We start from the raw sequence: 27,543 nt of genomic DNA, 5'->3' as shown, positions 1-27,543 counted from the left end.
TCAGTCCCACTTAAAACTTTGAAGGCCAATTTTCTCAAACCACCCCAATATATTTTAAATTTAATAAAAACTAGAAACTATTTTTGTAGACAATGGAGTCATTACAGACAGCTCTCTGACTACGAAGCAGTAAAAGATTACTCTGTGCAAATCCGCAAACAGATCTTTCAGTATAGAAATGCCAGCTGGAATAAGAAACTTAGTTCAATTGAAAAGAGAAGTAAGCCATTCTGGAACATTTGTAAAATAATGCGAAGAAAACATTCAGAAATCCCACCTCTGCGTCAAATAAGACATTAATCATAAGTCACGAAAAAGCAAATTTGTTTGCATATAACTTTTTAGAAAATCATAAGGTGTCCAATCAACTAGGATCTCCACTCGTCGCGAATTTAGTTGATACAGCTATAAACCAACTAAATTCGCAAGAAGTAGACACTCCACTATCTGAATACGTGGATTCAGATTATGTTCAGGATCTTCTGCATGATGCACCACTGAGGAAATCTGCAGGGCATGATGACATAAAAAATATTATCCTCAGACACCTACCTAAAGAGGCCGTGATATATTTTATTGATTTGATAAACTCTTGCATCAAATTCCAATATTTCCCTAATGCGTGGAAAACAGCTAAAATAATTCCAATTCGCAAGCCGGGCAAGCCAGCAAACGCAGTTGATAGCTACCGCCCTGTTAGTCTTCTAAGCAGCTTAAGCAAGGTTTTTGCAAAAATTATCAAAAATAAAATAACCCTGTTCCTAGACACCCATAAGATTATACCAAACGAGCAATTTTGATTTAGACAACATCATAGTACGACTCATCAGATAAAACGAATCTATACTCACGTCAAATCTAACTTCGATCACAAGAAATCAACCGGTTTAATGCTTCTTGACGTTGAGAAAGCTTTTGATTCGATATGGCATGATGGTCTTATTTACAAATTAATAAATTTAAAATTTCCGTTACCACTAGTAAAAATCATAAATTGCTTTTTAAAAAATCGTTACTTTTGCGTGTTTCTGAATGACGAATACTCTGACATGATCGAATTACCCGCTGGAGTTCCCCAGGGATCGGTACTTGGTCCTTTACTGAACATTATTTATTGCTCTGATTTTCCCAAATTAGCCAATTGTTCATATGCTGTGTATGCAGACGACATTGGCATATTTTATTCGCATGCGTTTGGTAACCAAATCGTAACCAAACTTCAAGATACACTACAAAACATGGCAGACTACTTGTGTACTTGGCAAATAAAATGAAACATTGGTAAGACGCAAGCTATCTTTTTCAATAGAAAAGGTTTGAAATTAGGTAGTTATGATATCCCGTGGGCCAATACCGTACGATATCTGGGGGTGATTTTTGATAAAAAAGTATCTTTTTGCGATCATGTAAAGTACATACAGGAGAAAGTAAATTTGGCGATTAAAATGTTATATCACCTAATAAATAGATGCTCAGGCTTAAGTGATGAAAATAAACTAATAATTTATAAGTCTATATTCCAGCCAATAATATTATAGGTATGCCTGTCCAGCCTGGAGTAATATCGCAAAGTCGCATGTTAAGAAACTGCAAATCTGCCAAAATAAGGTACTCAAAATGATGCTACGACTCCCATGGCACTTCTCCACCAGAAAGATTCATGATGAATCAAAAACTAAGATTTTGTCAGATCAAATACAAAATTTGACTAAAAGATTCAAAATTCGTTCCAGTTTTTCGGACAATCTGCTAATAACTGAACTTTCTTAATGTTCAATTAGGCCGTGGTACTTAAATGCGTATAGATTAACCCTAGCTTGTAAGATGTAAAGCGGAGGTTTTTCATAGTAGTTTTTTCCTTCGAAAAAAGAAAAAATCGTTTAAAAAACCGAAACCTGTGATAAATATATAAATATAATGATGTAGAATTAAGATTTATATCATACTAGCTAGGGTTTCACACCACATTTCTATCAAAAAGTATGCAATGTAAATAAAACAACTTTAACTTTTTTAAGTCAGTTAAAAAAAAAAAAAAAAGGATCGGATATACGATATTTTTTGTTATATTATTGTATTTTGAGTATAAATAAAAAGGTTTTACGGTGCGCCAACTCTGGAGCAGGCTACATATAATTGGCCATGGGTAAAACATGAGTTGGTTAAATTGACTCCTGCTGCAGCTAATGATTGCCCCTGAGCTTTATTTATGGACATTGCGAAAGCTAGTCTAATAGGAAATTGGAAGCGTTTAAAATTGAAAGGTATATCCGTCGATATAATTGGAATTCTTGGTATGAAAACTTTTTGGTTTTCAAAATTTCCTGATAAAACCATAGCTTCTATAACATTCGGTAAAAGTTTCGTGATGATTAGCCTTGTGCCATTGCATAAACGTGGAGGATCCAAATTACGCAGCATAATTATCATGTCCCTCTTTCTAAAAGCTTTTTGCGAATATAGATATTACAATGGAATGCATCAGCTGTTTTTTGTTTACATATTTACAGTGATGGCAATTAAACGATGATTTTATAACTTGTGGTGTACACTGTCAATATTTTCCGCTAGTTAAACTTGCACTTCAGTAGTCTAACGTAAATACTTCCAGAAATACGGACTGGTAAAAATTCCATTTGTATGGGAGGTGCCACTCCCCCTTTTTAGTTATACGCAGTTTTTGTAGATGTGGTAAGGATTAATGTCATATAACCCCTTATCACATTTCAGTAGTCTAACGTAAATACTTCCAGAAATACGGACTGTTAAAAATTCCAGTGGTATGGGAGGTGCCACGCCCCCTCTTTAGTTATACGCAGTTTTTGTGGATGTGGTAAGGATTAATGTCATATAACCCCTTACTAAATTTCAGTGGTCTAACGTAAATACTTTCAGAAATACGGACTGTTAAAAAATCCATTTGCATGGGAGGTGCCACGCCCCCTTTTTAGTTATACGCAGTTTTTGTGGATGTGGTAAGGATTAATGTCATATAACCCCTTACCAAATTTCAGTAGTCTAACGAAAATACTTCCAGAAATACGGACTGTTAAAAATTCCAGTTGTATGGAAGGTGCCACGCCCCCTTTTTCGTTATACGCAGTTTTTGTGGATGTGATAAGGATTAATGTCATATAACCCCTTACCAAATTTCAGTGGTCTAACGTAATTACTTTCAGAAATACGGACTGTTAAAAACTCCATTTGTATGGGAGGTGCCACGCCCCCTATATATATTAAAATATTTTTTAGCCTATGACCATCCCGGTAAGGTATCCAGTTCGTGTTTCAAATTTGGTTACGATCGGTTTATGCGTTTAGGACGCAAGTCGATCTATAGATACATACATAATTTGAATTTTATATATGTATCTATATAGATTCTGTAAATTGTGCGTTAACATAAATATTGTAACGTTTTTCCCCTTAATAAACTCTTATCTCTATCTCAAATGACGTAACAATTTTTATACATTCATGAAGGTTATAGGCATGTTTTTATGATGGAACTCCCTTCCCACAGCCCCCAGGCCGCACCACCACTCTCATTCGGCAATAATACTCGCATATTTGCTTAAACTTAATCTAAAAAATCTTAGTTTTTCCTATTTCCCACTATTTATAGCACACTCTATACTTCATAATTCGCCTAAACTGTTCAACTATGACCCAAATGCGAAGTTCAAAAACGGTTTGAGATAGAAATTTAATACAAATAATTTTGCTTGATATTTTTCTGATTGGTTGTTTTGATTTTATTCAATGAGGCGTAGCAACGGATGCCGAGTATTGTAATATTATGGTTATTAATAAAAAAATATTTTCTATGAAATTATTGTTTGAAATTCTTTTATATACATATCCTAAATCCCTCAAAACTACTCCTACGCGAGCGGGGCCGCGGGTTAAAGCTAGTATTAAGATATACTTTAAAACGAAACTTTTTTTTGTTTTATAAAAAGCGTCTTTCAAATGTGATACCTAAATGTCAGTAGTGAATAATTCGTAGACCATACCTTGTTTTATGTCCCCTTTGACATTTTTCAAGTGGACAGATGTACAATTTTAACCCAGGATACCTACACTATAGAGCTCCACGTTAAAATTATAAATTAAAGTAAAGTACTCATTAATTTTAAATTAAACTTTTTATGAAAATTGTCGATATTGAAGAAAAACATATCGGAAAAATCGAGATTTTTTCGATGTAAAAATCGTTCGAATGAGTCGACAATTCAAAGGTTGGAGAAAAAATTGAAAGAAACTGGTTCAGCCGAGGGTAGAAAAAGGACTGACAGAGCGACAACAGTTCCAAAGCTGAAAAACAATATTCGGATCGAGATTGCTGAACTCAATGCGATAATGTGTGAGCGAGTCTTGAACATTTTAATTCTCATATAAAAACCTGAGCCTATGGTGGACATTTAGATATTGAATCCTTGAAATATACTTGTTGTTTGAATAAAAATAGTTAACCAGAAATATTCTAAATTTTTTCATGTTTTGTTTTAACATATCTAGGCGCGTCTTTATAAATAGCTTTTTTTACTTGTTCAATACCACTAAAGTAAAAAGTTTGATGATTACGAAAAAAACAAAACTCTTAGGCCAATAAGCAGCAAAACTGTTTTTGATTCTAAAATATACATACATACTTATAATATAATATATATTGTTATAAAAAAGCTGTATTTTCAAAATGTTGCATGAATATATTAAAAAAATGTTTGGTTAAAAATTGTAGCTGTAACGAAAACATTTCTTTAAGAGAAGAACTCCTCCGTAATATCTTTCTATAAGCTTTCCTCAAACAGCAGCAAAAATTGTGTTGTCTAACGAAAACTCATTTTTACGAGAAGAACTCCACCCTTTCCTCAAACAGCAGTCATCTGAACTCATTCTCGTTTTCATACCTTTTGTTGTCTTTTTTAATTTCTTACCAGTATTTGAATTTCCTACGTTTACAATAAATCAAAAAACTACGAAACCATATTTGTCTCTTTTCCACACTTCAAAATATTTTTCCAGATTTTCACTGAACACAATCCTATAAACACTTGCGTTGTTCCAGTACTCACCTCAGATAAAGTCATTAAAAATTGCAGATAGAAAATGTACTGAGTGCTTTGGTTAATGAAAAACCCGTGATGATGCCATTTCAACATCAAATTAAATGACACTTTTGGGTTAATGTGGAGTGCTACGCACTCCGTATGAATTCTAGGGTTAACATATTCTTCCATATTTCAGTATAAATATATTCAAATAAATGTGAAAGAATATGACCTGATTTCAGGTATACTGCCTAAAACTGTCTGGGCTTTAAAAGATTGGTGAAAAAGTATTGAAGGTGACACCTAATAACCAGGACAGGAAGAAATATTTGTACGGCAATGCAGGAAGAAATATATAATGTATTATCTCATTTCAACACGCAACAAATTTTAGCTGTCAATTCATTCTTTGTAATATAAAAAATTAATCGAATATCGTAGAGTGAGAAAATTGTCGGTTTTGTAAAGTTCATCAGAAACAGTAATTCATAAAAAATTCAGAAGGTGTTAAAGGGAGCCAAATGTGCATGGAAGGGTTTTAGAGTTGAAATGGCGTCGAACAAAATTGAAGGTGAACCATGTAGTGAATGTGCAAAAAATGCGGTAGTACCAGATATCAGTGAAAAAATGCATGCTTGTGTAAATCAAGGTATGATAAAGAATGAAATTGCTGATAATGTAGGCACTTCAGATTAGTGAGAAGTTCATATTTTACATGAAGATAGTGTATTTTTAAAAAATGTTCTACGAAGAGCTATTGTCGCTTTTCTTAACAAAGCATCAAAAACAGTATTTTGCAGAAATCATTACAGAGATGGTGTCAAATTATTGGGTGATCATGGGGTCATTAGAATAAGTGTACTTATGCAGTATAGTTGGTGGAGATAATATTGAGTAAACAAATTTAATTCAAAAATTCACATTCTTTAATTTCAGCTCAACCTGTGTCACAGTTTTAATTAAAATTCTTCCTCCAATTCTTTATTGCTTTAATGGCGTAATTTACATGATTTACTTGCTGATTTTGATATGTCAAGTTTTTGTAGTTCACAATAACTCTTTGTATAATATTTATGAAAATATGTGATTGATTCATGAACTGTTTTTGTCAAATTGGAAATTTAAAAAAAAAAAAAAAAATAGTTGCAATGAGAAAGATGATTATTTTATTCTTTGCTTGCACGATTTTTGACAACAATTTTCTGGCAGCACTCTTGCCTTTGCCCACAAATATACAAGTGATCGAGAATATAAAGGGAATAAACATACATATATGTCAAGAGCGATAGAATACAAGAGAGGCGTTACGCCACACAGATACAGTTGCCTAAGAGAAATCTGAAAATGCGAGCAAGAATAAGATGTTACCCAAACACCACACGACTAAATTGTACAAGTGTTACGTCACATTCTGTCAAATTCACTGTGAGTGGAATATCAGTATGCGATGGGCGCCACCATTGTACTCTCTGCATGGTGCATATTCGTCGACTCAAACAATTCCCTAAGAGTATTGTTAAGGCGCCTATTTTGCACTTCACAATACAGTGGAGGTAGTTTAAAGAGTAGAGTGGGACGATATTCGTATATTTAAATTTGTTTGGTATGTAAAATTACTTGTATATTAATTATTGTATTATATACTTTTATATTAATTTATGTCGATATTTGTTTGAGTTAGTTAGTTTGTTTAGTTATTTAGTTTCTAACAAAAAGAGTTTGAAGTTTTCAGTAGGGTAAGAATCGGGCAGAAAGGAGTGGAACCAAAATTCAAAATTAAAGTTTTTTCGACCTTAACCCATAAGTATGTAATTTTAGTATTAAGACAAGCCTAAAAATGGATTTTTTTTAGTTGTCATTGGCTTAATAACTCAACCGTTACGTTGGCGTTATTTTTGGTACTACGACGGCCTATTACCTAGTGTTCGCTATCGTGAGATGATAACGAACTTTTTATTTCCCGAATTGAAAGATATGGATGTGAACGATATGTGGTTTCAACAGGACGGTGCCACTTGTCACACAGATAACGAAACAATGGCTCTTTTGCGCGAAAAATTTGATGGTCGAATAATCTCACGTCGCGGCGATGTCAATTGGCCGCCAAGATCAAGTGATTTGACACGGTTGGACTTCTTTCTTTGGGGTTATTTGAAAGAAAAGGTGTACGTCGATAAGCCAGCAACAATTCAAGAGCTAAAGGATGAGATAATTCGGCATATGAACGGCATAGAACCTCAATTATGCCTCAGCGTCATCGAAAATTCGGACCATCGGATGGAGGTGTGCCGCTGAGACCGCGGCGGCCATTTGGCCGATCTTTTGTTTTATGCGTAATTGAGTTTTATTCAAAATCAACACCAACTTAAAAAATTATGGTTTATTCAAAATCAACACCAGCCCTTAAAACTTAACCACCCTTTATAAAAATGAAAGTTTGTTTGTATGTCCTCGATGAACTCAAAAACTACTAGACCGATTATTATAAAAATTGGTGTATATGTATATGTATTTTTCCACGGAGAAGGTTTGTAGAACAAGCTCATTGCCGCCACTCGCCACCAGGTGGCGCTGCAGAGTAGCAACTTCTGCCCCATTCAACCAATTTTTTCGAAATAAACAAAATCAATAAAATGGTTTAGAATGAATTGTATATCTGTATACTGTATTTTTCTTTAAAGCTACTTTTCTTAAATTGCTTTTAGTTGTTGGCGTGGCAACGTGCGGCGGGTACAGCTAGTTTTTTATAAAAATATTTAATATATTAAATTTTTATCAGCGGTTATGTATGCAATTTATAGCACATAAAGAGCGATCCGGTCTAGAACGCTGCAGAGCTGCAAAGTGTTTTGTGACAAGCCCGAACAGCAAACTGTCGCACTGTCTTCGGTATCATTTCAGGACACAACCCATTGCGCCAGCATATGACCACTATTGGAATAATAGAGGACTCGATTTGCCTGTCTTGCTTAGAGAAGGCGTATGGCGCTGAGCATTTTCGTTGTGAGTGTTCTGCCTTTGCAAGAGGAAGGCTGCGAATTTTGGGTGCCGATGTCATGAGAATGAGCAATATTCGTTCTCTCAAACTGTATGATATCATATCTGTATTTTTGAAAAATTGCCACAGAATCTGCAATATTCTCACAGGATTACCCATCTCTGTCTCTACTATATCCTATTTCCTTCTCTCTGTTACTTTTCTCTTTTTCTCCTTGACTATCTACCTTTTTACAATTCTTTCCAGAGCTTTGAATACAACCGGCCTTTTAGCCCGAGTATTTAAGACTTACCAATGTCTCGGTGCTTCTTCACTTGACGAATTCAAATTTCAAAATTTCGCCTTTTTCAAACTTCAAAATCTCAAGCGTTTTTAATGTATTTAAATTTAATTTGTTTTTTTGTTAAATTATGTATATTTTCGACCTTATATTGTAAGAAATAGTAATACAAGATTTTCGAAAATTTTCGTTTACTCATTTTGTTTTACTCATTTCTTGAACTTCATATGTCTAAACAAATGTAAGATATATTTATGTGTAAAAAAAAGTCTTCAACAGATATAAAATTGTTCGCATGAGAAAAAAGACTTAATTGAGCAACTCAGTATCGAAAATTGGGATATCGCTAGTTGGTTTCCCTAGTAAAAATTTCCATGGATTCTATATTTGAATTATAAAACTGCATATTAACGACGATAACAATGCAGTTATCAAACTTGAAAAACGTATATGAAAGATATCACATTTGTGTACCTTTAATTTTATACATATGTCTACCACTTGTTTTGCTCGATTGACGAATTCTCAACTATTATTGAACATTTTTATGACCCACATTTCTTCCTTAATCTGAAGCAGTTATTTGATGATATCTCAAGAACGACAAGAGAGAAAAAAAATTAAATGAAATTTAAACTCAGTGACAAATTTTACGCAGTAATTGGTTTGTTGGGTTCTTAAGGGGACCCGGTGGTACAGAAATTTCAAAAAATCTAATTTTGGTTTTTCCGATGTTTCGAAAGTATAGTACCTTAAGAATATACTGTGAAATTTTCATGCGGAAATTCCCAGTATTATAGTCCTGTACCTCAAACTTTAAACTCATTTATCTCGAATCGACATTTTCGGCACGGCGGGGGTGAAAACAAAAATCTAACCGAATTACTTCAAATTTGAATATGTTGTTCACAACATATATGCCTATCGTCGGAACTAGAATCCTAATTTTATTTAAATAATTTCCTATTTTGTACACTAGAAAACTAGTGAAAAAGACTCAATTTTACGAACTTTTTTTAAAAGCGCGCCATTTTGTCAATTTTTAATTTTTTCGATTTGTTCTTCGACCATAACTGTACACTTTCTGGTTAATAATCTTCTTGAATTTTGTGTTTCAGATGAGTAAAAGTCTCAAAATCACCTACGCCGTCTGGATCAAATTTTGCGCGAGGGTCATCTTCAGCGGTGTTTTTATAATAATAAATACAGTTAAAAAAAAAAATTTTTTTTGCATGCTCAATAAATAAAAAATAAATAATTGGCGCGTACACTTCTGTTAGGTGCTTGGCCGAGCTCCTCCTCCTATTTGTGGTGTGCGTGTTGATGTTGTTCCACAAATGGAGGGATCTACAGTTTCAAGCCGACTCCGAACGGCAGATATTTTTATGAGGAGCTTTTTCATGGCAGAAATACACTCGGAGGTTTGCCATTGCCTGCGGAGGGGCGACCGCTATTAGAAAAATGTTTTTATTAATTTTGCTTTCACCGAGATTCGAACCTGCGGTCTCTCTGTGAATTCCGAATGGTAATCACGCACCAACCCATTCGGCTACGGCGGTCGAATGCATGCTCAATAGATGTAGAATTTTGTTTTTTTTTTGTGTAAATATTTTATTTGCAATCTATCTTAATATAATGATATTCAGCAAATTAGGTCTTATAATCTAATAGCAGCGGTAGTATTTGCACAAATGCAAAACTACATATAAAATTACGATATTTGTTCTAAGATTTGATCTTAAATGTATTAAATTTCATTTGTACTAATGAGTTGCTTATCTTCATATAGGAACTTATGTATTTTGTTTTTTATTTACTGTTGAATAAACAATTTAATTCAGCAAAATTAGAGAAATGGCAAGTCTAAGATATGATTACGCTTCAGTCGTATTGTTTCATTACTTGAGTCTAATAAGCATATAGCATTCGTATTTACATGGTTTGACAGCCGTGCAAGATATCTGTTAGAAAAGTTTGGAATTTCACTCTTTACAAATGGGATATCTAAGTCCTTGTGTATTGCTTCATTTGTGACAAACCAAGGGGCGTTAACAAGAGCACGCAAAGTTTTTGATTGGTAGCGTTGCAGGATTTCTATATTCGATTTGCTAGCAGTTCCCCAAAGCTGTATACCATAGGTCCACACAGGCTTTAAAATAACTTTATATAGTCTTATTTTGTTTTCTAAACTAAGCTGAGATTTGCGACCAAGCAGTCAGTGCATTCGCTTGGTTTTATTTCTAAGCTGCTCTTGTTTGGCCTTAATATGGGATTTCCAAGTAAGGCGTCGATCTAAATGCATTCCTAAATATGTCACCTTGGTATTCGTTGATATTACAGCATTATTTAAAAATATTCTAGGGCAGTTATCTTTTCTTAACGTAAAGGTGACATGGGTAGACTTGTCGGAGTTAACTTTGATCCTCCATTTATCAAGCCAAATTTCTAAAATATTTAATTGGATTTGCAGCAAAGAGGATGCTGTTGCAGGTGAATCGCTAGAAGCTATGAAGGCTGTATCGTCAGCGTAAGTAGCCACTTCCACTTCTTCTGTTATTGGCATGTCGGAAGTAAATATTGTGAATAGGACGGGGCCCAACACACTACCCTGGGGCACACCAGCGCTAATATTGTATATTTCTGAAGACGCATCTCGGTGTCTAACATAAAAGTGCCTATCACTCAGATAGGATTTAAGGATCAAATAGAAATGTGCTGGCAGGAGTTTTTTAATTTTGTATAGAAGTCCCACATGCCATACTCTGTCGAATGCCTGTTGAACATCTAAAAAAGCTGCAGAACAGTATTGCTTTCTTTCTAGTGCATCCCTAATTATATTTACAACCCTGTGGCATTGTTCTGGTGTGCCATGTCTTGCCCTGAACCCAAACTGATGTTCGGGAATGATGTTGTGGTCCCCAACTCCTGGTAACATTCTCTTCAAAAATATTCGTTCGAATATTTTCGAGAACGTTACAAGCAAACTAATGGGGCGGTAAGACTTAAGAAAGTTTTCGGGTTTATTTGGTTTTGGCACCATAACAACAACAGCACATTTCCATTGTGTTGGGTAGTGATTTACATTGAGAATGGCATTGTAGATTATTGTAAGGAATTCAATAGCTTTCTCAGGTAGAGCTTTAACTACTTTACTATCAATGCAGTCATATCCAGGAACCTTGCAGTTATTTAGTCTAAGTATTTCTTCAGATACTTCACTATTTGATATCCGGCTGATCGGAAAATCCATTTGACATGGGGATTCAAGAAAATTTGTGAACTCCGCATCGTCATTGGCGGCAATTGGAAGATTTGGCTGAAAAATTTGATAGAGATGTTTGGCAAAAGCCTCTGTTTTACTTTCATCGCTTCTGCACCATACCCCATTAGAACCCCTGATGCTGACATTACGCTTGATCGGCCACTTTATATATTTAGTAGCCCTCCAGATTTTGTGTTCATCGTTTTTTGTAGGTTCAAGTGTTTTGATGAAAGAATTAAACGATTGATTTCTGAGATCAGATAGTTTTGTTTTGAGTTCTTTCGTAGCTTTATTCAGTGCTCTTTTATTAGCGGGGTATCTGTTTTCCTGCCAGATTTTTCGTAATCTTCTTTTTTTATTAATTAGAAGTAGTATGTCAGGAGAGACTTGTATATGGTCATTAGAAGGGAATTAGAATTAAACACGAAAAGTTTAAATATCGGTTTTTAATTTTTAGTGGAAAAAAAAAATCGAAAAAATAGGTGAAATTTTCGTGCTACAGACCACCGGGTCTCCTTAAGTTTGTTTTTGGATTTAACCCTCTAGTGCCCAAATTTTATTTTTGAATGAAAAAAATTGCTTTGGGTGGGGATTATGATAAAACTATAGGTTCTTTATCAAGAAAGTGAAATTTTGTTCCTTGATCCGATTATGTAGGGATAAAACCGTACCCCGACTGCAGGTGGCTTTGGGAAAGAACGCCAAAAAAAAATTTAAATGAAAAACTTGCAAATTCAGTGTATTACGTACTTTTATTGAACAAAACAGAAAGTGTTTAACAGAGATCAATACAAAACAAACAGTCAGTCTTATTATTAGAAAAATATCTACAAAAGAAAGGCATGCTTTTGGGCAAAAATAGGCAGTGGTGCAAATTATTTATGGTGAAAATTGTGAAAGCAGTCCTTTTGCTGGGAAAAACAAAGATTCAGATTACATTTTCGGCACACGATTTGAGTTTCGGAGGTGCAGCCAGGATATTTGCACCTTTTTTACCGGTGCGTGATAAAAACTTTGCAAAATGTCCAACTCCGTCGTAGCGAACGTCGTCAGGAGGCAAGTAAGCTTTTCTTCTAGTAAATTTTACTTGAGGAGTTTGTCATGGACGTTTGCAGAGTACGTATGCGATCTCTGCCCGGAAGTTCGGCAGTTGGTACTGCCTAGCATACGTGTCAATCTTGTTAATTCTTCTGAACAAAACATAAGCGTTTATCATGGCCATATCAAGCAGGTGTATAAAAAGTCGGTTTGTGTACTTATTGCTCTTTACCGGAATCTTATATCGCCCAATTAGTCCATCCATGAAGTCGACGCCCCCCATATAACTATTATATTCACGGACTACATTGGGGCAATCGACATCAACAAATTTTTTTTTCTGAGCAGACCAATCGCGACACCTTGTTTATAACATTTGTTTCATTCTGGAAGGGCTTTTCGCATGCGTAACTCGATGCGAGTCGCACTATTTTATTGTCCTTCCAAACTGATAAAGAAATTTCAACTCCTAAAGCAGATCCACAAAATTCAGTTGAATATCCACGGGGTTGTTTCCTGAGATCAAGATCTGTCGGAAGTTTGCAATTCGGAATTCGATTTGAACGAATAGTTCCCAGCGAATGTATTCCGTGTGATTTTAGATAAATCAGAAGTGGCAGTGACGTGTAATAGTTGTCGAAATATGTTATATGGTTTGTAAAATCTGGAATATTACGGGACAATCGGACCACCACATTCGCTGATTTATCTAGCACTAAGTTCTTCTTTCGCCACAACATTTTCTTAAAGGTCGGCGATTTAGGATCGATATCATTAACTGACCCAACAAACTCACCTGGATCGGTTATGATAGTTTCAACACGTAGACCGACAACCTGCTCACCAGGAGCTTTGCATTTGCGATTTTGTGATTGCGGAATATTTGAGGAAGTCGAAGTAGATGGGGATAATACATGTGTAAACGACGCGGGACTTCCATTTAAATTGACACACACTTCTGATTCCAGCATTGAATCTGACAAATTTACCGCCCTGTTAATCACCTCGTCAATTCCAGTGTCGATAGGTAATTCTGCATCGTCTACATCTTCGTCTAAAAGATCTTCCAAATCTTCTTCCACATCTGTATCATCGTCGATTTCTAGTAAGCCCAAAAATTTTACAATATCTTCATCATTGAGGAATGATAATTTGCACTTTTGTCGTTGATCCATTTCTGAAAAACCAAAACTTTAAGCTTAGCCCCCCTCTAAAAATATAAAAATTTCAAACTTACCGCATAGTGTTATTTATTCCGAATTATCCCAGGACCGCCTCTAGACGAGCTGTCTTCAAAGGTTTATAAAATACAGGAAACACTTTTTTTTTGTTATTATTTTTAACTTTCGTTTTTTGAACACAACCAGCAGCACTATGACAATTTTTATTATAAGCTAAATACACTCCTAATATTTTTATTTATATTAATTTTTAAAATACACCACTTTTGCAGAATAATTAATTTGACCGCACTTCACTATTTTCCGACTTCAAATGACTATGACGGCTGATTAAAAAACAAGACGCTGCTGCAAATGCACCAGCAATAATTTTGGGACTTCCCCGAATTAGAAAGAGTTTAAAAAGTAACGAAATGGTATTTAAAAAGGGAATAAGCGTGAAATAAACTAAGGCCATCTACAAGCGGTCTTGGGTACTAGAGGGTTAAATTAGTGGTACAACTAACTGCTGCAACCATCAATTAAGAATATTGGCAGTAATTTTCTATAAGTTTTAATTGGCTATGATGAAAACGTTGAATACCGTTTTGGCCATCCCAGATCAAAATACCAAAATTTGAGTTAATCTTGCATTAATTGTAAAATGTTTACTTATTTAAAAACCGATGCGTATTCATATAGGTACACACTTTAAATTGAAATGAATTCAAACTTTTCCTAAATATACTTTCCCATGTTTTAGCCACGTCTGTAAAATATGTTGTTTATTATCTAGACACTGTTGCCAAATTCCGATAGCAAGTAATAAGATTGAGCAGCAGGGGTAAGGATAAAAATTTCAAATAAATGATATGAAGATAAAGCCATCCCTGGCGAGGAACACGTGAATTTCTCTTAATTCCTGTCCTCCCTGATGAGACATAGGTCCTCTACAAAACATTTCCAACGGTTATGATCCTTCGCGATGACTTTGACTTCATTGAAAGTTTTCCCTGAAGCCTTAATTTCTTTTTCGAGAGTTCTCTTCCAAGTGCGACAAGGACGTCCATTTTCTCTACTGCCTTGCGGGTGCCAATCGAGTGCTTGCTTGCATATATCTGCGGGATTCTTTCGAAGATCATGGCCAATCCACCTTCACTTCACGAATGTGAGTTTGCTATTGAAAAATTGCAATTTAACGCTGGTAGACTTTTTCTTCTGAGATTTTCTGAAGTCATACATAGGTGTAACCGCTATCAACCTATGTTCTCATAGGCAACATAATTCAGGACTTTGCTGAAATTCTTTTATATCTACATAGAAGAAAACTGAACATTGAATCTTATGGAACAGCGTGACTAGGCGCGGCCTCGTCGAACATTTCAGCGAGTCCATATTCCATACAGCGCGGACCTTCCATATAAAAACAAAAAAAAATTTTCATTAATACCTCACGAGTAGCTTGTTTTATTCCATTTCGAGCCCTTCTTATTAGAAAACCATATACAAATTATTTAGAACTTAAATTGTTTTGGCTTAATTTATGACTGGTTTGTATAATTCGTTAGACACTTTTTTTTCTAAGCTAATTTTGACTAAATTCCACAAGTAGGATAAAACCGTTGCTCATAGTTATAAGTGACGCTAGAATCCACATACATATATACATACCTATATACAATTATCTTCTTATTTACTAATATTCACTTTACATGAAACAAAATTGTCAACACTGTATGCAAAATATTTTTTCAAAAATCTACGCGATTAAGGGGGAACGCCACTGTGATTTTTAAAACAATTGGATTTTTTTGCATTTTCTTAAAGTAGATATATTCAAAAATATGTAAAAAACATTGTTGTTTAAAATCTTGAAAATTGACGAAGTTATACCCAATATAATAAGTGCAGGTGGTGAGTTACAAAGGCGCAATGAAAACTTTAAACGCGTTTTTCTCAAAACGACTTTTCTGAACACGGTGGCCTCGATTTCTCAAAGACTTATAAATCGATATAATTTTTTTTTTAAATTTTTGTGCATGTATTGGCTACAGTCGCACATAGCCGTTTTTAAGAATTTCAAAAATTAATATTTTTTCAAGCCTTTGGAAAATAAAAAAAAGGGTAGAAACACAAACTCATTTTTCAAACCTGCATCATTTTCGCAAAATATAAAAAAAGCCGCCACGTATTTTTTTGGTTTTTTGCTTTCAGATGATTTTTCACCGCTATATCGTGGCCACCAGAGTATCAGTTTCTTATGACGTGATTTTATTAATAATAACAATTGTAATTTTTAATATTTTTTAATAAACATTTGTGTCAGTATAGTTGAATATATGTTAACTAAATTATAATTTGTCCGATCCTCAAATAATCATTCCTACTTATAAAAAAAATTCATGAAAATCACTTAATTTTCACACAGTGGTGTTCCCCCTTAAACCCGCACTTCATTATACAAGAATTGAATGGGCCATAAAACTGTATACTCTGAAATTTTCTAAAGATGCCAAATGAAAAGTTGAAAATTTTGAAGGTAAATTTTTGAAATTTGACAAATTTTTGTAAATTTTCTATAAAATTTCGAATTTTGATTTGACAAGTTTTGTTTATACATTGAACTATATTTTTATAAAATCTAACGGAAAAAATTTATCATAAAAAATCTTATGAATTTTCCAAAAAAAAAAAAAAAAATTAAGTGACCTATTTAATTACGTGAGCACAAGTTTATATATACATTTATATGTTTCTAAAATTTTCCCATTAATACAGTTGCTCTTTCAATGGAAATAATTCATCCAAAGCATTGAGTTTCGCACTCTCCGGCAACTCCATTATACTTAAATCGTAGCTAATATTCAGTGCCAAATTCGGGTTGGCGTCTTCTAGCGGCATCCAGACAATGGGTTTAATTTCGCTACAATTAGGATCAGAGTTCTTGGCAAAAGCCGCAATAATACCAATTAGCCGTCTGATAGTTTTGTATTCGGCCGAATCGGAACTGACTTTCCATGAATCGTTTGAGAAAAACATATACGATAAGTCATCAGCGTGAGCTACACCACGCACTTGATCGAGTCCGCAATACTTGGCACGATATAGATTGAAATCGGGTGAATCGAAATCGAAACGATAGAGATATGTAAAGGCATTCGCATAAGCCAAGCGCGCCAAGATGCAGCGATGGATGTCATGAAAAAAGTACTTGTAACCATAGATCTGAAAGTGTATCAAAAAAATAAAAAAAATTACAAGTGTGGAGAGCTATAAAAAGCAGTTTTTAAATATGACACCGAAAATTTTGCATAAATATTTCTATGGGAATATTCTGAGTGCAATAGATTTCTGTGGCGTATTTAATTTTTGAAAAAAAAAGCTCTAAACTTACATCGAGAAATTTGTACATCGAACGATCACTCGGCTGCTTAGGACTAAAAAATAACTTCAGCAGCTTCTCACCCATTTCCTGCCATTGTTCGGGCGTATAAGCGGATTTTGCATCCTCCGGCAAAATGCGTTCAGGATAGTTTAAAAGCATCTGCATTATTTGTGGAAACATTTTCAGACGCTGGTACATATAGAGACCTTCAAAGGAATTGGCGCCAATAATCAATGGTATCCGATTGCTCCACGTACTTTTTAACAACTCAAACGGCCGTTTTGGCAATACACAATCCTCACTAATGTATGGTTCTACAATGGGGCCGAACGGAAAGATATATAACTTTTGGCGTTCCTCTTCGTTGAGTAGTGAATGTTTTACCAGTTTGTCAGGCTCTAATTGTTGTAGAAAGCATAACACATCTGCGTCAATATTCTCACCATTGTAGCCATGAAATTTTGCCAATCTATAGGCCATATCCGTTTGCGGCATATTTACCCAAAAATTTAGCGCACAACCAGACATGACTACGACACGTTGGAAGAGATCGCGCGTCTGTTCACTAAGCATTAGCACGTGCACGGCGGCCGCACCGGCGCTCTCACCAAAAAGCGTAACATTGTTGGGATCACCATTGAAATGTGCGATATACTGTCTCACCCATTTCAGCGCGAGAATTTGATCTTTGAGCGCAGCATTGCCGGGTACTTGCAGCGCGGGATCAGCGAGACTGAGGAAACCTATTAAAAAGGGGGAATATAGTATCTGTTCATGATTCAAAACTTTTTTAATGTTTATAAGTAAATGTTCAAAAGTGACGCTTAGATGCCAGTAGTAAATAATTCCTATACGGTACCATTTTTTACCATGTGGCCCACCTTCAACCACAAGCATTAAACGAGAGCAAGCAGCCAAAGGGGTATCCCTTGCAATATATGCTGCCAATCAACCGGATAAAAATAAAACTATCTTCCATTTCCTCTATGATTTCCCTGCCCTATGGGAAGCAATAATATTAACTGCTTTTTGAAAACATCGAAGAGCTGGCTGGTATAGATGTAAACAACCTTATTAGGTTTCTCAATCGCACAGACTGGATATAGTCAAGAAGGAAATAATCGTCCGAATGAGTCGACAATTCAAAGGTAGATGAAAAAATTTCCATAAACTGGTTCTGTCGAGGGTAGAAAAACGACTATTATTGTAATCTCTTTGGACCAGCTACACAAAAACATTCGTGAAAAAGACCCAGTTTACAAAAGAAAAACAATTTTTAAATCAGTACAATTCACTGTATCACAAGAGCATTTTCACAATTGCTAAAATCATAAATTAAAGTTCGGATTGTTGAAGCATCCGCCATATTCACCAGATTTGGCCCCTAGTGACTTCCATCTGTTCCCAGACCTAAAAGAATTCATGCGTGGAAAGCGTTTTTCATCAAATGAAGAGGTCATAACAGCTGTAGAAACTTACATTCTGTCAAAAACATATCGGGAATTGTTCATTTAAAAAGCGAGGGTTACTTATGTCCTCTATAGTGTCCAAAGATTGAGCGTGATCTGTCAATTAGCTTGTTTTTGACATTTAATTGTATCAGTCAACCGCAGATGTGCTTTGCGATTTTCACTATGGATAAAAATATCGAACGAAGAATTTGTCTTAAATTTTATGTTTTCAACGGGATTTCATGTGTCGAATTGTTGAAAAAAGCATATGGCAAGTTATGCTGGTGCTTTATCGAAAACACAAGTCTACGAGTGATATAAAGCTTTAGCAGAAGGCCGAAAAGTCGTGGAAGATCTGCTCCAATCTGGTCGTCCATCAACATCTTCAACGGATGAAAACGTTGACAAAGTCAAGAAAATGGGGCTGGAAAGCCATCAATTAAGTTCGCAACATTTTACACCATCAATAGGGCATGAGACGCGTGGCTGCTCTACTTGTTCCAACAGAGTTGAATTTCTTTCAAAAAATTCATCGCAAGAAGCTGGCTGAAGACATGCTTGAGCAAGTGAATTCGGATCCAACGTTTATCCAGCGCATCATAACAGGTGATGAGACTTGGGAATATGAGTTTGACATGCAAACAAGTCAACAGGCGGCTGAATGGCGCTATCCACATGAGCCGAAACCCAAAAAAACACATCAAAGTCGGTCAAAAGTGAAAGTCATGCTACTCGTTTTCTTGAATTATCATGGTTTGCCCACTTGGAATTCATTCCGAATGGTTAATTGCAATATTATTTGAAAGTTATGCGACGTTTGAGAGAGAATGTGCGTAAGAAACGGCTCAATTTGTGGAAAGAAAACTCATGGATCTTGCAACATGATAACGCACCGTCTCACAAGGCTTTTATTGTGAACAATTTTTTGACCAAAAACTCGACAAATATCATTGAACAACCACCGCATTCACCGGATTTTGCCACACACAGGGACTGCTTCCTTTTCCCAAAACTTAAATTGCCACTCCACGGAAGCCGCTTTGAGTCGATAGAGCCCATTAAGGAGAATTCGCTGATGGATCTCTTCAAACGCGTTTAAGAGGTGCTTTGATGACTGAAATAATCGTTGGCATATGTGAATTGCTTGGAATGGAGCTTATTTTGAAGGCGACAAAATAAAATTTGATAAATAAATAATTATTTTGCGTTTTATTGAATAATGCGCTCTATTGGTTTCACAGAATGTTTTTAACAAAAAAAAAAACAACACTACAACAACACAAAAACTAAGCAAAATCCAGACTTGGTTATCTACTGTCTTTTAAAACTAAAGCAGAAATAGTTTCTATACTTGCAGTATCCGCCCAAGAAATTACAAACGTTAAGAGTTTCATATAAAATTGGCCATTACCAGCATTAGCAGACCTTTGTAGCCTAGCCAGAAAGCAAAAATTAACAGATTTTGTGAAGAAAGAATTTATTAAAGATCAGACCCGAATACCAACTTAAAATCTTACATGGAGCTCGCAAAGTTTGCTGTGCAACAAAAGTAAGTAGATTCTGGTATAGAGAATGAAAAAAACAAACTGTTTAAAGTTCTCACTTCTTGCTCATTTTTATTACGTCTGAATTTTTTTTATGTAGGATCAAAGTTCCTACTTCTCGCACATTTTTATTATTCTTGTGATAAATCGAGACAGGAAAACACTTGATTGGATAACGGTTTCTTGTAGAAATTAGCACTAAAAATATATATATATATTATTTTATATTATATATATATATATATATAATACATACGTGTATCGCCTAATGTGAAAGCTTATTTATTTCTATCTTATGCGTTTAGCAGTTCTATGAACACATATGGGGCTTTTTTATGGTGGGTTAAAACAAATGGAACTACTGCTATATCAAAACTGAGTAAACTACAAAAGCTGGAGTGCCATGAGAACTACCCCAACTGCTGGCATGGAAACGGTTTTAAATTTATATACCTACGCTGCATTTAGCAATACAAGAGGAAGCTACTATGTAAGCAATCTCTTTTCATATAAAAGAAAAACTGAAACCAATAGATCTTACTGGACACCTCCATATCGTGAACAGGGTTCCACATGCAGTATGCATAACCCAGGCGAATAACTACACGGAACCCGTATTCAATTTTATAAAGAGATACAAGGTTATCTTCCCATCTAGGGAAGAGTGGAATACTAACCCTACATGGATAAATGCTGACTCACAAAAATCGTGCACAGATGGTTCCAAAACGCTCCAAGGAGTAAGAGCAGAAATAGTGGGGCTTAAATCACACAAATCTCTAACACTAAGTACAGATACCACGATTTTCCATGCGGAGCTCTTCGCCATAATGGTAACGGTGGAAATTATGTCCAAAAGAGGTTCGAGAAAGTAAAAATTAAAATACTTTTGGATAGCCAATCGGTTTTCAAAGCCTTGAATAGCTTCACATTCAAGTCTCAACAAACTGTCCACTCATAATCAGGTCTCACTGGTTTGGGTACCAGGACATTAGGGACACAAAGGAAACGAGAAGACAGAGTTTTATGCCAAAAAAAGGGCAGAAGGGCTATTTATTGGGCTTACCCTATTTTTCGGCTTTAACAAAAATAATATAAAACAGGAAACTAAACCATGGATCCAAACTAAAATCAGGGAACACTGGAACGGCACAAGCGGCCTTAATCACTCCAAAAAGGTTTTGAACTTCAATGCCAACAGAGCAGAATGTGCTCTAACTCTAGCTAAAGAGGGGCTCAGATTACTCTGTGGAGAACTCACAGGTCACTTTGCCTATTATAAACGCTTTAACACAATAGGATTATCTAGTACTAGCAAACCCGGCCCCCTTCGCTGGGCACACTAAAATAGAATAGATATGGTTTAGAACAGAAAATATATGATTTTCATATTATTTATTTTTTTATTCTTTATTCAAGCGCTTTGGCATAAACAATATATTTTGTTTTTCTATTTGTTTTTGAGTAAATATAAAATATAAATTGAAAATCAGGAAAAAAGAAGATTGCTTTTAAATTTCAAATCAACGCATATGAATAAACAATCGTCTTTTTTCCTGATCATCCATGAATTTTTCGTTTCAATTTATGGGATATGTTTTATTAAGCATTGGAGCTTTTTTAACCATTATCCATTTATATTTTTCAAAAAAAAAAAAAACGAAAAAAAATTTTTTTTCCACGAACACATAATTTCATTCGGATTTCACATTAAATTCTCAAATTTCGTAAGAAATTATTCACTGTTCCAAAATCCACTCCAAAAAAATTCACAAACAATTTTTACATGTCGCGCTTACGTTTTTTCCTTATGGCATCCAAATCAGAAAGAAATATTGACACATTGTAACTCACACTGTCAATTTGACAGTTCAGTTCCGCCCCAAGCGTTAACAAAGTAAGCGACATTATGGCTGGTTCAAAAGAACGCTGTACCCGTTGCCAGTGCTCCGAATTACAACCAAACTTTACGAAACCCATTTTCAATACTTACTTAACAATGTGCGTAAGTTTGGTTTTATTCGGTGCAAAGACACGGCGGGTCCACGTTTTGGCATATATTTCGAGACCCTAGTCATCAATAGGTATGAAAATAACCCCATATTAAAGCACTTATCAACAGCTTTCATTTGATACCCATATTGTACATACACATCCGAAGGTTACCCGGGTCCACGTTTTGACCTATATCTCGAGCCCTATTTCCAAAATAAAATATAATCCATGTTACTTGTGGATAATGTAGCTTTCGAATGGTGAAAGAATTTTTAAAATCGGTCCAGTAGTTTTTGAGCCTATTCATTACAAACAAACAAAGTTTTCCTCTTTATAATATTAGTGTAGACAAGATTATGCATGTTCTGCTGTGATGAAGAGGTATCTATGGAACACTTAATCACCAACTGTGGGGCATTAGGCCACATGAGACACAGAATCCTGGGCTCGTACTTACTAGAGGAAGAATACCTCCAATTGCTCCCTCCTAAGGAGGCGGTTCGATTCCTTGGTATACAAAATAATTATAATTAAGTAATTAGGGGCGCACAACAGATCAATCTGGTCACAGTGTATGAAGGGGGTTTGGAGAAATCCAAGTACTCAGTCAGGAAAACCATTATACTACACCCGAATAGGTTAGAGAGACAGGATAGATGCAGTATGGATGGTACGACGGAGAAATTGGTTGGAGGTCACCTTTCCGCGAATCTTTTGGATTCATTGATCAATCTTAAGAGAGCCGGGAGAGGGAGAGTATGAACTTTACCCATGCTCGGAACATCGCACCCCAACAACCTAAGTCTGATCCTAGAAAACGCCGGACAGCTGCAGAGAAAATGCTGTGTAGTGTGTCCATTCTCACGACAAGATAGGCATACACCTACCAGTACTCTCAGGCCCTTTCTTCTCCTAAGTTTTATGAGAGAGGGCGCTAATTTCTTTTTGGTTCTTTCACAAAGCACTTAGCTACTTTGTAGTAGCTTAACTCCGACCAACGACTTCTATGAGTAGACCTGATGAAGTCATCATCCATATTAGAACCGATGCAGGATTGACCCCTAGGAAGGGTCCAGAGCCCAGTGGTGTGCTTACAGAGCCTTCATTAGCCAGTTTATCAGCCAACTCGTTCCCTATAATACTGCAGTGTCCAGGCATCTAAATAAGACAAACTTTGTTGTGTTTTGCACCGCTATTCAGTTTTGTTTTACATTCACCGACTAATTTCGAAGAGCAGCGTGGGTTAGCAAGGGCTCTCAGTGCAGCTTGACTGTTACTACAAATTTCCATACTACTGCCCCGTCACTTTTTCTCAAGTAGCCAGTACGCCACATACAATATGGCATAGACTTCCGTTAAGAATACCTTAGCCATCTGTTCTGTAGCGTAGGAGTACTTAGTGTCTTCGTCTAAGCACCATTCGGATTCACCACCAGCGCTGGTTTTGGATCCCTCGGTGAGGAAGATGTGCTGAAATCCCGTTAATAGGTTCTCTGAACTTAACCATTGATTTCTGTCTGGGATCAAAACGTCATACTTCCAACCGAAGCTAACGTAAAGCACTTGTTTGTCCACTGGCATCGAGAACAGTGTGCACCGCTCCGACAAATCGTTTCACATCTGACAATGGTCTTTGATTTCATGGTCTCCCCATACTCCGTTTGACTTGAGTTTGTTTGCCGTCTTCATTGCCTGCTTCCGGATTTGAAGATCTAGAGATTGTAAGTTAAGGATGGCATTAAGGGCATCGCCAGATGTCGTACTCATAGCACCTGTAAGACCCAAACACACACTTGTAGTTTAGTTAGGGGTTTTACTCTGGAATTAACCATAGTAACCTTCCACCAGACTACAGAGGCGTACGTAATAATGGGTGTAATCAGATCCCATATCTTGTCAAAGGTTCTCCTACACTGCCAGAAGACATTTAGTGTTCACCGAAAGGCCATTCAATTCGCACCAATGATCAATCTTAGGTTTAGCGCTACCTGCATTTTATTGCATATAGCTACTAGTGACGGTCCTGAGATTGGAACGCACACATCATCCGCATAAGCTTCGGCGTGTCTAATTTCCTGGAGATTGTTAAGAAGAGAGTCCACCACGAAGCACTAAAGTAGGGGAGAGAGTACACCGCCTTGTAGGCAGCCCTTCTTAACCTCAACCTTGGCTCCTTCATTGGTTTTCAGTCTCTTGGATAGCATAGAGTGAATCCATCTGACAATGATTTCTGCTACTCCATGCTTTCTGATAGAAGAGCACATGCAGTCAAAGGTAGCACTGTCGAAAGCTCCTTCAATGTCCACAAACACACCAAGAGTGTACTCTATTTTTTCTAACCCTTTTTCGATTATGCTAATGCACTCATGTATAGCCAATTCGCAAGATTTTCCAATTGGATAAGTGTTCCATTGCTTGCATATTTATGTACTGCAGCTGCTTGGTTCACATGCGTCCAATATAATTTACGCTCGATGCCATTTGCAGTTCTTCAGATAGGGGGATTAATTTTGCACCACTTATTGGAAGTGTGTGCCTTTTAGATTTTCTAAAAGAGAGATTAAGTAATTTGACATTTTTAATTTTTTTTTAATTACACTCGTATAAAATTTTGTAATTTTTCCTTTAAGATCTAACTTTTAAACAAGAGGAGAAAATTCATTATTGAATTTTACCCTTAAATGCACTGTTCAACCTCAATTAACGCACAGTTGTTAGAAAAAACAAAGTTATCTTATCAAAGTAAATTTATGCAATTTTCTTCAGCACAAGAAGTAGAGAAACAAGAAGCTGTAATCCCGAACCATCCCTTTAAAAGCAGGAAATCTCACCATACGAAAAATCAATTCGTATCAATTAGATTTTGGAAACAAAAATGTTGCTTTGCACAACGAACTTCGCTACTTGAGTTTTGTTAGTGTGAACGAGCAGAATTGTAGCTGTTTGTCTTCATACGAGTCCGGACATTGCTAATATTAATTTTGAGATACGAAATAACTCACCCAAGGAACACAACCGGTAGTTGAGTGTAACCAGTACGACTTGCTCGTTCATGAAATAGTCCGGACCATAAACATTTCTCGTGGCCTCGCCTTGGTAAAAAGCACCACCATAGATAAAAACTATGACAGGTAACGGCTGCTCGGATTTCAACTACAAATTGACGTAAAAGAATAGACGCAACATTAAAAATAAATTTGTATGCGTCAGTGAAAAGATTAGTTAAGAAAAGTAGTCTTAACCGATGATAAGCTTGAAATTAATTTATTAACAAACAATAACTATATGTCTATGCCGTTTTCCACACACACATATATAGACCTGTGTACACAATAATAGCAATGCGGCATAATGCAAAATATTGACTATTTTTTTATGAAAAATATAATCTATACTACAACAAAAATCGTATAACTCAAAGTTTCAAACTTTGTACAAAATAAAAAAAAAACCTTAAATTTTCAGAAAATTTCAAACTTTTTAATCAGAATCATAGGAAAATTTCGAGTATGCAGTTTTCTAGTCAATTGAATTCTTATATAACAAAATGTAAGCTCGAAGATGGTGGGCAAAACTAATGTTACCTGACATATCCGATCGACTGTCGCAGATTCTCCTGCCATTAAGCAGAAAGGACTGTAGGTGGAAGCAAAGGCATAACATCGTCAAAAAAAAAAACTTGTCCAAAATCAGCGCGAGTTTTAAGCCACTTTGAGCTGGCACCTATTAAACCAAAATTAAATTAAATTACAATATCCATTTTTGTTTTTTTTTAATTTACAATAGAAATACAATTTTTTTTTTCATTTACCCAGTTTTTTGTACATTTTTCTAAGAATTCTGATTAAAAGTTTGAAATTTGGATTTAAAATTTGTTGAATTTTTTTTTAATTTCTACACAGTTTGAAACTTGAAATTACATATTTTTCTATTTAAAAGTAAAAAAAAAAAAATAAATAGAAAAAGCACCAAAACTTATATGTACTTACATATCGCTCTGCTTTTATTTGCAACTAAAGTATATATGTGTAACTTACCTGCTTTGTATATACATTCAGATATAAACAATCCTCGGATCCCTCTACCTTGCCGATGCGTGAATTCTTCTGTATCGGCTTGCTGGCACATTGTGTGCAATCCTTCACGCCAGTCCAAGGTTCGACAGGTTGCGGCGCTTTGAAACGCAACTCTCCCAGCGGTGGCTTAGCATAGGGTATGCCCTCGAAACTGTAATAAGCCTGCGCATAAATTGTCTGGCAGCATTGGCCTTTGATCTCGCCCAGCGGCAATGTGAGCAGTTGCTCATGACCTTCCAGCGAAATTTCTCTAATATATATTTTTTTAATTCAATTTATGTCGTTTCTTACAGTTAACTAAACAAATATGTATTTATGTTAATGATTATTAGTTTTTTTTTGTTGTTTCATTTGAATTTACATTTTCTGTACGTTTATTCAGCTGCTGTGCTTGCTGGAGTACTTACGCCCAATTCATGAGGGGTTTTGTTTTTGTCTGCACTTTCGTAATTAGTTGTATCTATTAACTTGTTGCTGTACAACAATTCGATGGAATAGTTTTCACCACTTCGCTACAACACACGAATCGACTGTTTGAGTCGCTTGCTCAAGACCAACTGAACATTTCTTTTGATATTAAGTTTGCTGTTCGATTAGAGGGTGCTGATTCTTACAAACATACGCGCCTAATTCTTACATACATACGCACCTACATACATACATTTAGATATGTATGTATGCATAGTTTATGGCAAATGGTTTGTCACAGTTTACGCGAAATAATATTTTTTAGACATTCACAGACTTTCGACCTTTTCCCTATTCTAAAAAAGGCGCAAAAAAACTAATGCAATAAATGTAATGTAATAATAATGTAAATAAATATATATATTATATATAATTGGCGCGTACACCCTTTTTGGGTGTTTGGCCGAGCTTCTCCTCGTATATGTGGTGTGCGTCTGGATTTTTTTCACAAATGGAGGGACCTACAGTTTCAAGCCGACTCCGAACGGCAGATATTTTTATGAGGAGCTTTTTCATGGCAGAAATACACTCGGAGGTTTGCCATTGCCTGCCGAGGGGCGACCGCTATTAGAAAAATCTTTTTGTTAATTTTGATGTTTTCACCGAGATTCGAACCGACGTTCTCTCTGTGAATTCCGAATGGTAGTAACGCACCAACCCATTCGGCTACGGCGGCCGGCCGTATGATAAATGTATACATGCGTTAAATAATTGTAGGACTAGGCCTTATCGGCAACTTCTGATACCTTTTCTGAATTAATTCTAATGATTTTTTATGCAAATATAGTTAAATCTCCTACAAAAACCATATAAATCCAAGTGCCATTTTTTG

The 27,543-nt window shown here is 35.7% G+C and overlaps 1 protein-coding gene across 1 annotated transcript in view; it reads right to left on the bottom strand.

Annotated features, from left to right (window-relative positions):
• LOC129252888 (uncharacterized) overlaps positions 1-26,802 on the bottom strand; it is a 32,029-nt gene extending 5,227 nt beyond the window's left edge. The window contains exons 1-6 of the mRNA XM_054891042.1: positions 26,651-26,802; positions 26,205-26,493; positions 25,170-25,320; positions 17,187-17,920; positions 16,565-17,017; positions 13,322-13,789 (exon numbers count right to left, since the gene is read on the bottom strand). Coding sequence (XP_054747017.1) covers positions 13,322-13,789; positions 16,565-17,017; positions 17,187-17,920; positions 25,170-25,320; positions 26,205-26,493; positions 26,651-26,661 — 2,106 coding nt within the window. The 5' untranslated portion in view covers positions 26,662-26,802. The remainder of the gene's footprint in view (positions 1-13,321; positions 13,790-16,564; positions 17,018-17,186; positions 17,921-25,169; positions 25,321-26,204; positions 26,494-26,650) is intronic.
• Positions 26,803-27,543: the final 741 nt, after the last annotated feature.

This window comes from Anastrepha obliqua, chromosome 1, assembly GCF_027943255.1.
Source record: "Anastrepha obliqua isolate idAnaObli1 chromosome 1, idAnaObli1_1.0, whole genome shotgun sequence".
In the NCBI taxonomy this organism is placed as follows: Eukaryota; Metazoa; Arthropoda; class Insecta; order Diptera; family Tephritidae; genus Anastrepha; species Anastrepha obliqua.
This window is presented reverse-complemented; position numbering and strand designations above follow the sequence as displayed.